This window comes from Myxocyprinus asiaticus, chromosome 38 (assembly GCF_019703515.2).
Source record: "Myxocyprinus asiaticus isolate MX2 ecotype Aquarium Trade chromosome 38, UBuf_Myxa_2, whole genome shotgun sequence".
Classification (NCBI taxonomy): Eukaryota; Metazoa; Chordata; class Actinopteri; order Cypriniformes; family Catostomidae; genus Myxocyprinus; species Myxocyprinus asiaticus.
The window spans coordinates 27521957-27535891 of NC_059381.1; the positions used below are offsets into that span (position 1 = coordinate 27521957).

General features: G+C 37.4%; 1 protein-coding gene across 7 annotated transcripts in view; it reads left to right on the top strand.

The window, feature by feature from the left end:
• LOC127428681 (angiomotin-like) overlaps positions 1-13111 on the top strand; it is a 44446-nt gene extending 31335 nt beyond the window's left edge. For all 7 annotated transcript variants that reach the window (XM_051677198.1, XM_051677201.1, XM_051677197.1 and 4 more), the window contains 5 exons: positions 726-875; positions 3405-3595; positions 4980-5365; positions 8658-8891; positions 9164-13111. In XM_051677198.1, the coding sequence (XP_051533158.1) occupies positions 726-875; positions 3405-3595; positions 4980-5365; positions 8658-8891; positions 9164-9294 (1092 nt within the window). In that variant the 3' untranslated portion in view covers positions 9295-13111. The remainder of the gene's footprint in view (positions 1-725; positions 876-3404; positions 3596-4979; positions 5366-8657; positions 8892-9163) is intronic.
• The last annotated feature ends 824 nt before the right edge of the window (positions 13112-13935 follow it).

Sequence of the window (13935 nt, forward strand, 5' to 3'; positions counted from 1 at the left end):
CTCACTTATCCACAAACACATACCTATGGTACCTCCACCACAATGTTTCAGCTCAAACCTCAAGTTTTTTGAAGTTATTCCCGTCGTCATATTGCTGCAGTTAAGATCTTCAAGCTCGACTGAACCATTGGCTACAACCTTCTCTGAAACCACACAATATCTATTGAGGCCAAAAAAAACAAAAAAAAAATCTTCAATAAGGGGAGAAAGAGTGAAAAAACTTCAAACCGGAGTAGTGTTGACTGTTCTGAACTCCGCTCTCGAGTATCTGTAACAGTTGGAATCTGTGGCTGAGCTCCTCGGGCTTGCTCCCAGATGGCCTTTTGGCCCTTGCTGAACGGAGCGTGCACCCTTATGTCCCAAAATGCTCCAGGCCGTTCCACTTTTGCTCTGCCCTGTCACAAGCACCCGCTTGTTCCCCTAACAAAGCCTCTTGAGTTGTCTGCCATGAAAGGACATGAAAATGGTTGAATTCTTGCCCTCTCCACCCACCCCTTCCAAACGGGAGCCAAATACTTCTGTGCTCTCTCCTCTGGCTCTTCTGTGTTATGTTGTCCCCCCTGAGCTAAATTGGGCCATTCATTTTGGCTTCAATTATGGCCACTGGTGGATTTGAGAGATGTAGAGGAGAGAGGGGTTGGAGGAGACAAGGGAGTATTGTTGGGTGGATGGTGGGCGGGCTTCTGGTTGCAGCATGGCCTGACCTGCTTTTTGTGTTTGTATAGCTGAAGAAAAAGCAGGTGTATGTGGAGAAGGTGGAGCGGATGCAGCAGGCTCTAGCACAGCTTCAGGCCGCTTGTGAGAAGAGAGAACAACTCGAGCACCGGCTACGTACTCGGCTCGAGAGAGAGCTGGAATCACTGCGCATGCAGCAGGTACAAGATACACACTCTTACAAACACACACTTGACCAGCTCTATATATGAATATTTGTTTTGAATAGCCAGACTTTTGACTATTAGCATAAAGTCTGGTAGAATTTCCAGGCCACATTTCAGCTAAGAACCACCCACTTAGACAGGAAAGGGTCGTCTGACCAACATATTTCTGCTTTTAGACCCAATAACTAAAAAAATAATTGAACAAGAGTCTAATATAGTCACATAGTCAACAAAGATTCATTTAAACTGTATTATTGACATTATACACTTGCTTTTCACATAACTGATGTAATGTAAATTTTAAAATCTTTTGGAATGTAAAGTATATTGTCTTCCAATGTATATGCTATACTAGGGAGCATTTTTTAATGTCTCTGTTTTCAATTGAGGAAAATGCACCTCCAGAGTGGATGCGAGACTGATGTGTTTTTAACCAAAAGCGTATTATAGTAGATTTTGCACAATTTGTCTTTGTTTTTGGCTAAGTCTAACTTTATTGGTAAACCCAATATTAAATAACCGATAAAGTAAAAAAAGTGTAAATGTCAGTTTAGTGACAGCTAAATCTGAAAATGGATTCAACCCTGAGAGCAGAATATTCAGTTGTTCTCAAAAATATCTTATTTTGCTGCGTTTCAGACAAAACTCTGAATATCTTTCATAGACCTAGTTCCCATCCAACTATTTTTGTGCGCATTTTGAAATTCTGAATGGAAAAGCTTGGCATTCAAACAAACTCTCAAAATCCGCTTAAAATTTAATGCGTTAGGAAGAAGAGAGTTTTGCATTAGTTAAAATGAAACATTAAGGGGATGGAAACAGTTTATTCGCTAAACGATGACGTGTTTTGACCAATGGTGCATGTTTTATGAGTGTGCTGGCTCAACAAAAGGACAGACCTTGGCACACAATTCTTCAAACATATATCTTGACATTCGGAAGTTTTTAACCCACAGCTGGTCATTAAAGTGGGTCCTCACAATCCCCGAGATCAGTTTTGAGCACGGGCAGTTCCAGGTTTGCAGAGGCTGGCGGCGTGTGGGCATCGCTGCCCATTTCAGCCCTCATTATATCAGGTATTACACCTTTTCTGCAGCGTCTCCTGGCAGCATTTAATTAAACGAGGCATAATTGCTCCAATCCTGCAAATAAAACTCTCCCCAAAGCAAGGATGTCATTCAGCTGCTCCATCATGACAAGGTGGCTCCCTCAAGATTATGCTTGTGACATAGTGGATGGAAATGCGCAATGATTTTCTTTAGTCTAATTTTTAGAAATGCGCTTAAAAAATGCGACACATTTCGATGGAAGCCCACAATAGAGTTAAAGCCATAAACATTGCAAACTTTGGCAAATCCTCAAAAGCACTCAACCTGGTACCTTGTAAATCCAAAATCCAACAATGGGCTGATGAAACCTGTGCACCCTGACTCCCTGAAATTACATGAGGCCGGCCAATCATATTAGAGCTGAAACTAATGAATAGAGGCAGTTTACATATGCAACTTAATATACTAAAAATTACAGTGTATACATAATGTATTAACCTCCAGTGGAATGTGGAGTTTGCGGTGTCTCTTTTCTACACACACACAGTCTGTTAATGTATCGTCCATACATGGATGAGTCTCAGCTGCGGTCAGCAGGAGATTTCTCGTGCTCTCTGTCCCTGTGGAGATTGTCCATTTCCCTTCATACCCTCTTCCTGTGTGTCTAATCTAGTGTTTTACTGGCCCCTAATATGGAGGAAATGTTGGAGTTCAGCCTCCTGTGTGTGTGTGTGTGTGTGTGTGTGTGTGTGTGTGTGTGTGTGTGAGAGAGAGTAGTAGCAGACAGCTGTATACTTCATTGTGTCCAGAAGTGTCCAGACAGTGGACATTCATCCTGTGTGCTGATCATGCAACCTGGACATCTGAAACAACTTTCAGATGAGATCTGCATACTAATCTGAACTACTCGATCTTAGCTAGTTCAGGAGTCAACTTTACAAATTTCTTCTGTTTGCAAGTCACCCTAAAATCAAGATTCACCCTAAATCTTAAATTGTGAGATTACAGCACCACAAAGAAGAGAGACACACTTTCCTACACCGTTTGATACTGATCATTATCTGCATTATCTAAGTCTAAGCTAGTTAGCTAAATGTTGTTATTGCAGCCACCAAGGTTTAAAAGAAAATAATTTTGGGGAAAAAGTAAGACTAACTTTTAAAGATCCGTATGAGGCTCAAGAGCCACAGGTTGAGCACTAGTAATGTAGATGTTTAAATCGTGTTTTTTTTTTTTTCCTGAAGAGTACAGTGTAAAAAAAAAAAATATCTCTAATGTATTATTTTACTTCAGGGCTGACTGATAATGCTTAGTTTCAACTCAAAAGCATCACAGTACAACAAAACAATTTAAATGTGTACTTATGTAAACTTGGGGCTTTATGTTGTTATGTTGTTTTCAAATGCCTCAATCCTCCAGAGTTTGGTTGTGAGCTATTTTTTCAAGAAGTTACACCTCTGTTTCTCTTTCTCAGAGGCAGGGTGGTTCTCAGAACACAGTTGGTCCTGAGTTCAGCACGGCAGCTCTGATGGAGCACCTAAGAGAAAAGGAGGAGAGGATTTTGGCTCTGGAGGCCGACATGACCAAATGGGAGCAGAAATACCTGGAGGAGAGCGTCATGAGACAGTTTGCACTGGATGCTGCTGCTTCGGTGGCCACACAGAGGTAAACAAGTGTACTCCACTAAAACTGTAGGAATGCAGTAGGTTACACATGCTTCTCAAATATATTAGCACTTATTACATGGGTATCTGGAATACTTTATTCTGATTGGTCAATGGCGCCATCTAGTGGTCTGATATTTCTGAGTAACAACCGCACATCCAGGCATTTAAGCCCAAAGTATACCTCGATTTTGATGCAAACGCTTAGCGTCTGCATACAATCGAATGCACAGCCTTTCAAAATGTACTTCATTTGACTGTGTGCACAAATACAGGCCCGGTTGGAACATGCGTGCTATAACTGGACTATTTCTCTTCAGGAGTTTAGACCCATAAAGATGTCTTCATATTCCTTCCGACTCGAGTTATACAAATGCAGGTGTCTCCTGACCACTATTGTTGTTTCCACATTCGTCTCCTGTTGTTAAGCGGTGATCACATCTTTTAATTCTTCTTCAAGACAGAAATGGCTAAAATGTGGGTGTTGCCACCTTGTGGACCCACTAAATAATGTAAATGATTCCAGGCGCATCCGCATACTGTGCATTCAGAGTATGCGCGGTTAGAAAAATCGGGCCTCACGCGTTCAATGCTCAAGCACTCTGCTGATGACAAAATTTGAGTCGCGCATCCTGTACACATATGCCTAACCGAAGTATACTTTAGGATTAAGACATATGAGACCAGTCATCTTTCCTACTTGTATCACTCTGCGATCTGTACAAGTAAGCTAACAAAATAATTTTCATATCGATGTTTCATGTCCAGCTATTTATTTATTTGGCAAGTAGTCTTGTAATAAGCTGGATAATGAGAAGTTAGACATTCATTTTCGCAAATTAGAACTCCATTGAAACCTGGAGGTGGACTTCAGCTGTTCAGCAATTTCTTTATCACATAATAACGTAATTCAATATTTTATGTCCATTTATTTACTAGCCCTGTAATAAGTGGGATAATGTACAGTCAGCCAGTTGTTATCACAAAATAAACTCCTTTAGGTTGACCGTACATTTTTCATCACAAAACTACCAAAATATTTTTGTTAAAATAGACATAAAAACACAAGTTTATGAAAAGAAAAACCTAAACTGCAACTATAAAGAAGCACTACAATGCGAAACAAAGTATGTCAGAGAAAAATAGTTTTTGTATTTTATTAAGGCTGGTCCAACTTAAGTTAGTCTTGCAGACCAGACTTTTGACGAATCAGTATATTCTGGAACATTTGACAGGATAAAAAATGACTAATAAACTATTTATGCATCTTTAAAACTAACTGAAAATGAAACTGAAATTGAAAAACATATAATAGCCCAGTTTCTCACTGGTTTTGGTGTGTGCATGCAAGAGTGTTTAACATCTAACGTCTGACACCTATACAGAGACACGTCATCCTCCTCCATCATCATCAGCCACTCCCCCAGCAGCAGCTACGACACTTCAGTGGAGGCACGTATCCAGAAAGAGGAGGAGGAGATCCTGATGGCCAACCGCCGCTGCCTGGACATGGAGAGCAGGATCAAGAACCTGCACGCTCAGATCATCGAGAAGGACGCCATGATAAAGGTGCTACACCAGCGCTCGCGCAAAGAACCAGCCAGCAAACTAGATGCCCCGGCCATGCGGCCCTCCAAGTCCCTCATGTCTATCGCCATGGGCACCGGCAGCTCCAGCGGCTCTGGGCTGCTCTCACACTCTCTAGGGCTCAGCGGAAGCAGTCCTATAACGGAGGAGCGCAGGGAGGACCGCAGCTGGAAGGGCAGTCTTGGTAAGAGAGTCGACAAATGCATTACTGTCAGGACAGTTTAATCCAGTGGTTCTCAACTGGTTATTTTGCTATCCTAATTATCCATGATTATATGGTTAGTTTATAATCATGTTCTGATTGGGTTTTGGCCAACAGGGAAAAAAAACAAATAAATGCAAATAATAAAATAGTCATGCATAGTTAGGATAGGTAAATAATTTGGCTTATTAACTTTTTAATAACGTGGAGAAAACGCTTCCTATAACTTTTGAATTCTGGGCAAGAATTCAACCATTTTTGACATCAAAGGCGAGAGTGTTGAATCAAACTGGCAAATTGATGTCGCTTGGTTGGTAATATGGATAATATTTATACAACATTTGGCCCAATGTTAACTGCTAAACATATTGGACAACAGATCGCATAACAAAAACAGAACATCTGCTGTACATGCGTACACAAAAAATTAGTAAAATCTGTAAACTTGTTCACTATTTTGCATATTGATGGACCTTTGCAGTTATATTAAAATTAATTATTAATTCATATGTATCATTTATCTGAATAAATATCAATAATTGTATTTATTGATATTACTATTGATAATAAATAATTAAAAATATTTCTATACATGAATAATCAATACATTATTAATACTTCATAATACATTAATACAATTCATGATATTAACACATTTCAGTGTTTGATTTGAATGGCATTTTTGTTTACTTTCATATGATAAACAGTATTGATAATATATTGGGTTTTATCTTGATGTCCAATGTAAAATCTGGGTCGTGGAGCAAAACCAGTTGAGGGCCACTGGTTTGAACGTAGAGAAATCTATGGACAGTGTTCATGTTACAAATATCACGTGTCAGAGATGGCCTGATGGGTGGTGCACAAGCTCACACGTTTGAGGCCGGTTTGTTTCATTTTCAAATCCCATGCTCTCTATCATTTTTTGTCGTGACAATTTCAAACAGGCCAGAAATAAAATTCAAAACTTTAATATAAGTCAGTACAAACAAAACTTTAATATTAGTCATTACAAAAGCAGTTATAACAATGTGTAGTTACAATTTACTCCACAGAGTAAACAATTACACATCGAGTACATTTAGTTAATTAGTAATACTCTGTATTTAGTACATGTTGTTAATTAGTAATACTCTGTATTTACTATATTATTACAGTGGTAAGGCTGGTTCACACACCACCAAAAAGTATCAGCAAACACCAACATTTCAAACATTTTGAAGTTGGCTGTTGGAATCTTGGGAAATAAGTTATTGGGTTATTTTCACACTGGCCCAACAAACACCAACAGGGTTAAAACACTGATCCAGCAAAACCCATCAACAGTTGCAAGTTGCCATTTGTTTATGTTTGTCTCATTCAGCACAAAATATATTCCAATTCAAGCACAAAATATATTGCAAAAAAAGAATTTAAAATATGACTTTATTAACTATTAGCAGGGCTCCACATTAACGCTTGGCTGGGACAAGTACATTTTTGAAGGGGCAAGTGAAAGAGAAGTAAACTGATTAAAACATCAATAACGAAAAAATAACCGGCTATATTTGTGATTGCCTAGGCCCGTGGCACTTGTTACAAAGTTCATATTCTTATTCTGGTGTTGGAAATAATTCAGAGCATGTAACTGTATAATTTGCTAGCGATCCAGTAATAGCTGCAAGCTGTTTGACTGACAGGCGGCTTATGTCAAATACAATTCAAAATTTTGCCAAAATGCCCATCTTGGTGAGGTATTCATGTGCGTTATGTCTAAAGTAAATGTAAACAGTGAGGAACAAGCGGATTTGTATCAAAATGTCAGACATGTAACTGTAACCTAATAGACCTGCCGCTGTGTCATTAATTTGAATCAAAATCCCATAACAAGAAAACGAGAAAACCACTAGCTGCTCTTCACTGGATACATTTAGTAGCTTTAAAAAATATTAAAGGTGCACTCAGTAATTTTTTGAAGTATGTCAAAGTGACTTACATTGGCTTACACTGACACCTAGTGGCGTGGATGATGCATAATTCAAACACAGTAGTTTTCAGTTACCAATAACACTGTAGAAATTCATAAACCAGGATTAATTTAATCCATGAATGAAACTGTCCAATAACAGGACAGTTACTGAGATTAAGCGAGTTGTATTCGGCTGGTCATGTGATTCTAACATGGCAGCCCCCATGTGCGGACCCTCTCCATGTAGAATAAAACAGCTTTTATAAGGTTACTGATATGAATGAACTCTTCATCTCACATGAGTGATTAAGATTTTATACATACGCTTCAAAATTACTATTCATTTCTTTAGAAGTAAAACTTTTTAAATGAGGAAAAAAAATTACTGAGTAAACCTTTAATGTTTAAAATCATACAGTAAAGGGGGCCTGGGTAGCTCAGCGAGTACTGACACTGGCTACCACCCCTGGAGTCGCGAGTTCGAATCCAGGGTGTGCTGAGTGACTCCAGCCAGGTCTCCTAAGCAGCCAAATTGGCCCGGTTGCTAGGGAGCATAGAGTCACATGGGGTAACCTCCTTGTGGTCGCGATTAGTGGTTCTCGCTCTCAATAGGGCGCATGGTAAAGTTGTGTGAGGATCGCGGAGAGTAGCATGAGCCTCCATGCAGTAAAGACCAGTAGTAGTTTTATGTCGTATTTGATTAGTAATGTTTGAAACAATGAAACTTGAAACAATTCTTACATAAATAACATATTAGTTAGTGTTATTATTTGTTGTGGTTTTGAAGCTGGTATCGAAAATCATCAAATTTCACTGTCGACTACTGACATTTTGGTATTGTGGCAATGTATATATTATGCATGGATTTTGCTGCAATAACATGATGAAAAAGTAGATCTCATTCCATAGAACTGAGCACCCCTGCTGTAAATGATGGCGATGGAGGCTTTATTTTACTACCATACATAAAATAATATAATTACCATATCACAGTAGCCTCCACCCCTAGCCAGCGCGGTGTACATTTCTGTTATAGAGAATCGATTGCATACTATTAGGTTGGGCATCTGTCATAATTTTAGAAAACACACAACAGAAACTTTGACATGTTACTTGAGCATGTAACTATTACTTAAATGTCCTTTGTCTCTCCAGACAAGTGAATGACCAATTTAATTGGCAGTCACACGACAATGCTTAATGTCGAACCCTGTATTGGCCAATGTATATTGTCATCCATTAAAAAAACAATTTGAAAGCTTCACCTCTGAATATGCTCGTGTATATATATATTCACTCCCTTAATTTTCTCCTCTCTTGCAACAGGTGTTCTGCTAGGTCCAGAGTTCAGAGGTGATTCTCTGAGGACAGAGTCCATCTCCTCATCTCCATCTCCAGTCCTGCCTGCCACACACTCAAAGACGGGCAGTAGGGACAGCTGCACCCAGACAGACAAAGGTCAGGAGGCCAGCAAGCCAAGCACACCAGCCCTGCAGAGTGTACCAGGACCCAGCCGGATCAGCAGCCCGAGCCCCGTATACATCCCTGACCGCATTGCCGGTAACACTCTTCTCCACACACACAATGCATTCACAGTCAAAAATACCATATTACATGGTACAAACCAGTGTTTCCTACAGAGTTCTGCTTTCCACATGGGAACCAACCAATATTTGTAGGTTTTCTATATCAAAATACCATTTTAACATTGTCAGGCTTTAGATTCAGCACTCTGGTAAATATTGTTGGAGAAAACACCGGTATAAAATTCTCCGATATGACAAGCATCTCATATGCTTCTCAAGCAACGAAATATATTCTTGTCTTTTCAGATGTGCCAGTGTTTCATACCAGCACACTAGAGAGGACGAGAGCGCAAGTACAGTCTCTCCCTCAACAGAGCCTTCCTCCACCACAGCATCCGCAAGACGTCGACAGTGAGATGGTGGAAATACTCATCTGATTACAATCACAAACAAACACACATTCATAAACAAACAACTTTCAAAACAGGTGAAGTAATCTTATATCCGTTACATGTTTGAATCAAGACATCTGTCAGGGGACAGTGGGGATGTCGGGGAATGCGATCATGATTGTTTTTGTACAGAACTGAGAGCCACAATATACAACATAATTTACAATCAACAGAGTATTTTTTGTACAGTATTGTCTGTTTGTCCAGACTCTCGGACCAAATATATTGGCAACCATTTTTGTACATTCATTGCACTACTTTGTTTGTTTTTTCTTATTTGGGTATGTCATCTTTTTGTTGTGTCTTAAGTACTAATATTACAAACATGGCACTTGAGTATGTAGTGGTATGGTAACTAGCAATACAGTTGTTACATGTAAATACTGCATCAGAATACTGTAAAACACATGCGGGAAAACAACTGAATGTCGTAGGGACTTTTTTTATTTTTGTACGCATTGTCTGTACAGAATGTTCTGTACGGTTCACAGTGCAATGGACCAACAAGCATTTATCTGTGGTCCAAAAGCTCAATTATATGTATGTGAAAGTATGAATGACCCAACTGGTTTTGGGTTTGTCTATGTGAGTCTGTAGTGTTTCAGTCAAAACTGAGGTCCATCATTCCAGTCGAACTACAGCAGCTACAACGTGCCTTGGATGAGAGGTACCACACCTAATATGTGATGGGAACCAGTCTTTTCAGTTTTGGAAAGTCATTTACTCACCCTCATGTTGTTCTAAACGTATGACTTTAGCGAATAGCTTTATTTCCAGTCTTTGAGTCTCATGGTTGCAAGATGCACGTTTAGCACTTGACCAAAGGTATCGGAAAAGTGACACATGTTATACACAAATGTTTAAGCAGGGCCAATCATTGTTCATCAGGTTATTACGTGGATCTAACCTAATTCACAATTACACGGACATGACTCTGACCACATATATGAGATTCTCCCATATAATTGTTGAATTTCTGTGAAATCCCTCATTTTAATACTTTTCATTACGTAGTCATGTGCTTTGTGGTTTTCATATGTTTTCTTGAGATGCCTTGTGAATTCTCACTGTCAACCTTCTTGATTGAAATCTGTTTTAAAGGCATAGTTCACCCCAAAACGCTAATTCTGTCATCATTTGCTCACCCTCATTTTGTTCCAAACTTATATGGCTGTTTTGTCTTATATGGAACACAATAGAGCTGTTCAGCTTGTAGTCCAAAAACCCGGAAGAGAATTCGCCATGGGTTCCCTCTAGATTTTTATAATGGTTTTTTTGAACTTATGAGTAACAAAGGTCTGTGGTAAACATTACTTGATACGTGGACGTGTTGTTCTACAACATAAATTACATACCTTTTTAAAAAATTAACGTTTGAGGTATGACTGTGTGTAATTTATATTGTAGAACAAAACGTCCACATATCGTCAAGTAATGTTTACAACAGACCTTATTTAACTCATAAGTTTAAAAACCCATAGGAAAATCCAGAGGGAACCCATGGTGAATTAGACTTACGGGTTCGCCTTCAAATTGACGTTACTGCTGAACAGCTCTATAGGAGAGTTATGTTAGAATGTTAGTTTTGGTCACCATTCACTTTCATTGCATCTTTTTTTTTTTTTTTTTATCTGTACAATGAAAGTGAATGGTGACTGAGACTAACATTTGGCCTGACATCTCCTTTTGTTTTGTCTTTCACTGAAGAAACTAGGTCAGACTGGAACAACATGAGGGTTAGTAAATGACGACTGAATTTTCATTTTTGGGTGAACTATTCTTGCAGTGTTGGCCAACAGTACATCAGATCATCATCTCACCAAATTCAAAAACACTGGCAATTTCATTTGACTTTAAATAACTTTTTAATTTGAAAGCATTTTAAATGTCATTCGAATCAGTGGTGATCAAAAATTAAACCTAATGATATGTTTTCAGATTTGCACCAAACAAATTCTGCCCCCTGTAGGACAAGAACTATCATCTAGAAATCCTAGTTGACATATTTAGCAGTTTGGTTTTTGCCTCAAAGACAAACCTACGTGATTATGCATACATATGCAAAATAAGTGTTTAACCCTTCTGTAATGTTTAAAAATAACATCCGTGATGTTCGGGTCAAAAATGACCCGTATAGAGTTCAATAGATTTTCAGTAGATTTATAGTACACTCATCTAAGTGTTTTCACACTGAACACAGGCTTGTATAGTCGCATTTTAACAGGAAAGAGCACCACCTACATGTTAGTTGTGGTAATACTCGTTTATGGTCCTTAGCTTTAAGGTAAAGATTTACAGTACTTAAAATAAGATACTTGGATTACTTGCAAATTAGTTATGTTTTAAAGAAAAACTGAATCATTACAACCATTGCATATTAAGCGAAAAGCTTGACATTCCATAAATATAAACAAATATTATAAAAACATAAAAACTTTTTTTTAACATATTCATTTAGTCAATGTTGAGGATAACCCAAAAGCATTTTGACCAAACTCAAGAATAATTTAATTTTTTCACTGTTTTTACTTAAATGGGTAAAAAATGACCCCAACATAACAGGAGGGTTAAACCTGATAAACCTATTTTCCCTTTATGTCTTGGAATAATTTTCCTTATATGGAAACAATTTATTTATTTATTTTTTATCCTTAGATTTCATCTAAACTAATCTAATTCCTTCACATGCAACTTCTCATTTGTTCACCACAAGCAATTTCAGTTAACAATCCATTTTGTATTCACCTGCTTTTATCTCATTTGTTTGGGATAAAAACTAGTTACTTGTTCTTCCTTTATTTTTAAAAATAAAATCTGATAAACATTTCTGGCATTGTCAAACAACCCACTGTCAAAATGGTCAAAAGCAGTGTTTTAAGACTGAAACCACTACAAACATGTCTGATAAGAATGCTGCATGTCAGTGCGTCAGCATACAGTCGCCGATCCTAGGGTACCGAAACTATCGGAAACATCATGCCGACTTCACGTGTGATCATCTTGCTCTTATGCTAGATATTCAGAAAAGTTACTTTAAGTTTGAAGATCACATCTAATTTGGGCACAAACTAAGACAATGGACCTAAGAAGAGCTGATTGAGTCTAAAGTGGGACAAAATACTGATATACAATATGCTTCAGTGAATGCAAACTGATAATGTCTTCAACAAAAATGCATTGTAACATATCAAACAAAAGTCATCCATTGAAGTAAAACTAAACTTCAGAGTTAAAGTTTAACCATGTTGGTGAATGTTACTGTTAAGTCCAGTCTGGTCATGTGAGTCATTAAGATTTCATTAGCACCTTTGTCAGTTTGTTCCACTGAAGTCTCAATCTTATTATCAATCCTATTTTGATGGTCTTGCTACATTTGATACTTTAAAGTTTGAATTTCTAAAGGAGAATGTGTTACAGTCTGTCTCAGGACGAATTGAGAATGTTTTTTTTTTTTTTTTTTGGTATTATTGTTTTTCAGTTTTTGAATAGCATCTACCATTTTGTCCCATCAGTGGGCATTTGTATGTATTTTTTGTTCCTAGCGAAGGAATGCTTTTGTTAATTTGACTAGTATTTGTTTCATTTAAAATGTCACTCTAGTTGCTGCTTGAAAATGTTATTACTGTACAATCTTGATTCATTTTTACTTCAGTTGTATTCCTGTTAATCAGTTCTTTCCGTCTTATCTCATGCAGATTTTGTATAAGGCTTTACATTTTTACTTTGGTTTATAGTCAAAAGCGTTTCAAATAACTTTTTTCTTGGTTAATTTAATTTTTTAATAAACTGATCCAATGCTGTTTTTAGTTGTTCCATTCTTCTATTTGCCAAGCAGCACGTGAGATTAACTATTTCCCATATCTCGTCATATATCTTGTTCCACTTTTTAGACAACTTTGAAGTCAACATGAAAACAAAATTGACCCAGTTTACTTTCCTAGTACACATTCCTGGCATTATTGTGAATGACTTATTAATGCACGCAACTCAAAAGAAAAATTGCTTGTCTGTATTCTTAAATCAAGATGTAACTACCTTTGAAACAAACAGCTATTTCGACTTTGTTTTAGGCTACTGTTGTAGGTAACGTAGCGTTTCTGAAATCTCTTTAGCATTTAACAGTAATTTATTGCTGGGTAATGTTGTTACTGTCAACTTTATTACAATAATAGTAAATCATTAGAGAACTTTACAAGAAGGTTCCATTAGTTAACATGAACTAACAATGAACAATACTTTTACAGCATTTATTAATCTTGGTTAATGTTCATTTCAACAAATAGTATTACATTTTTTAATTCAAAAGTTGTATGTTAACATTAGTTAATGCACTATGAACTAACATTAACAAAGATTAATAAATGATGTAAAAATAATTAGTTCATTGTTAGTTCATGAAACCTAATGCGTTTACTAATGTTAGCTAATGCAATTTTAAACTAAAAAAAGGATTTTTGCAGGTTCAGTTTACTTAATTAAAATGACCTAAAGCAACACAATTCTAGAACCTTTTGTCACAACTTTAATTCATTGTGTTTAATCCAATTAAATTGGTAAAATTGAAGTTTACTTAATCCATTTGAGTTTGGACAACATGAATACTTTTTGTAGCATTGATGAAACTGG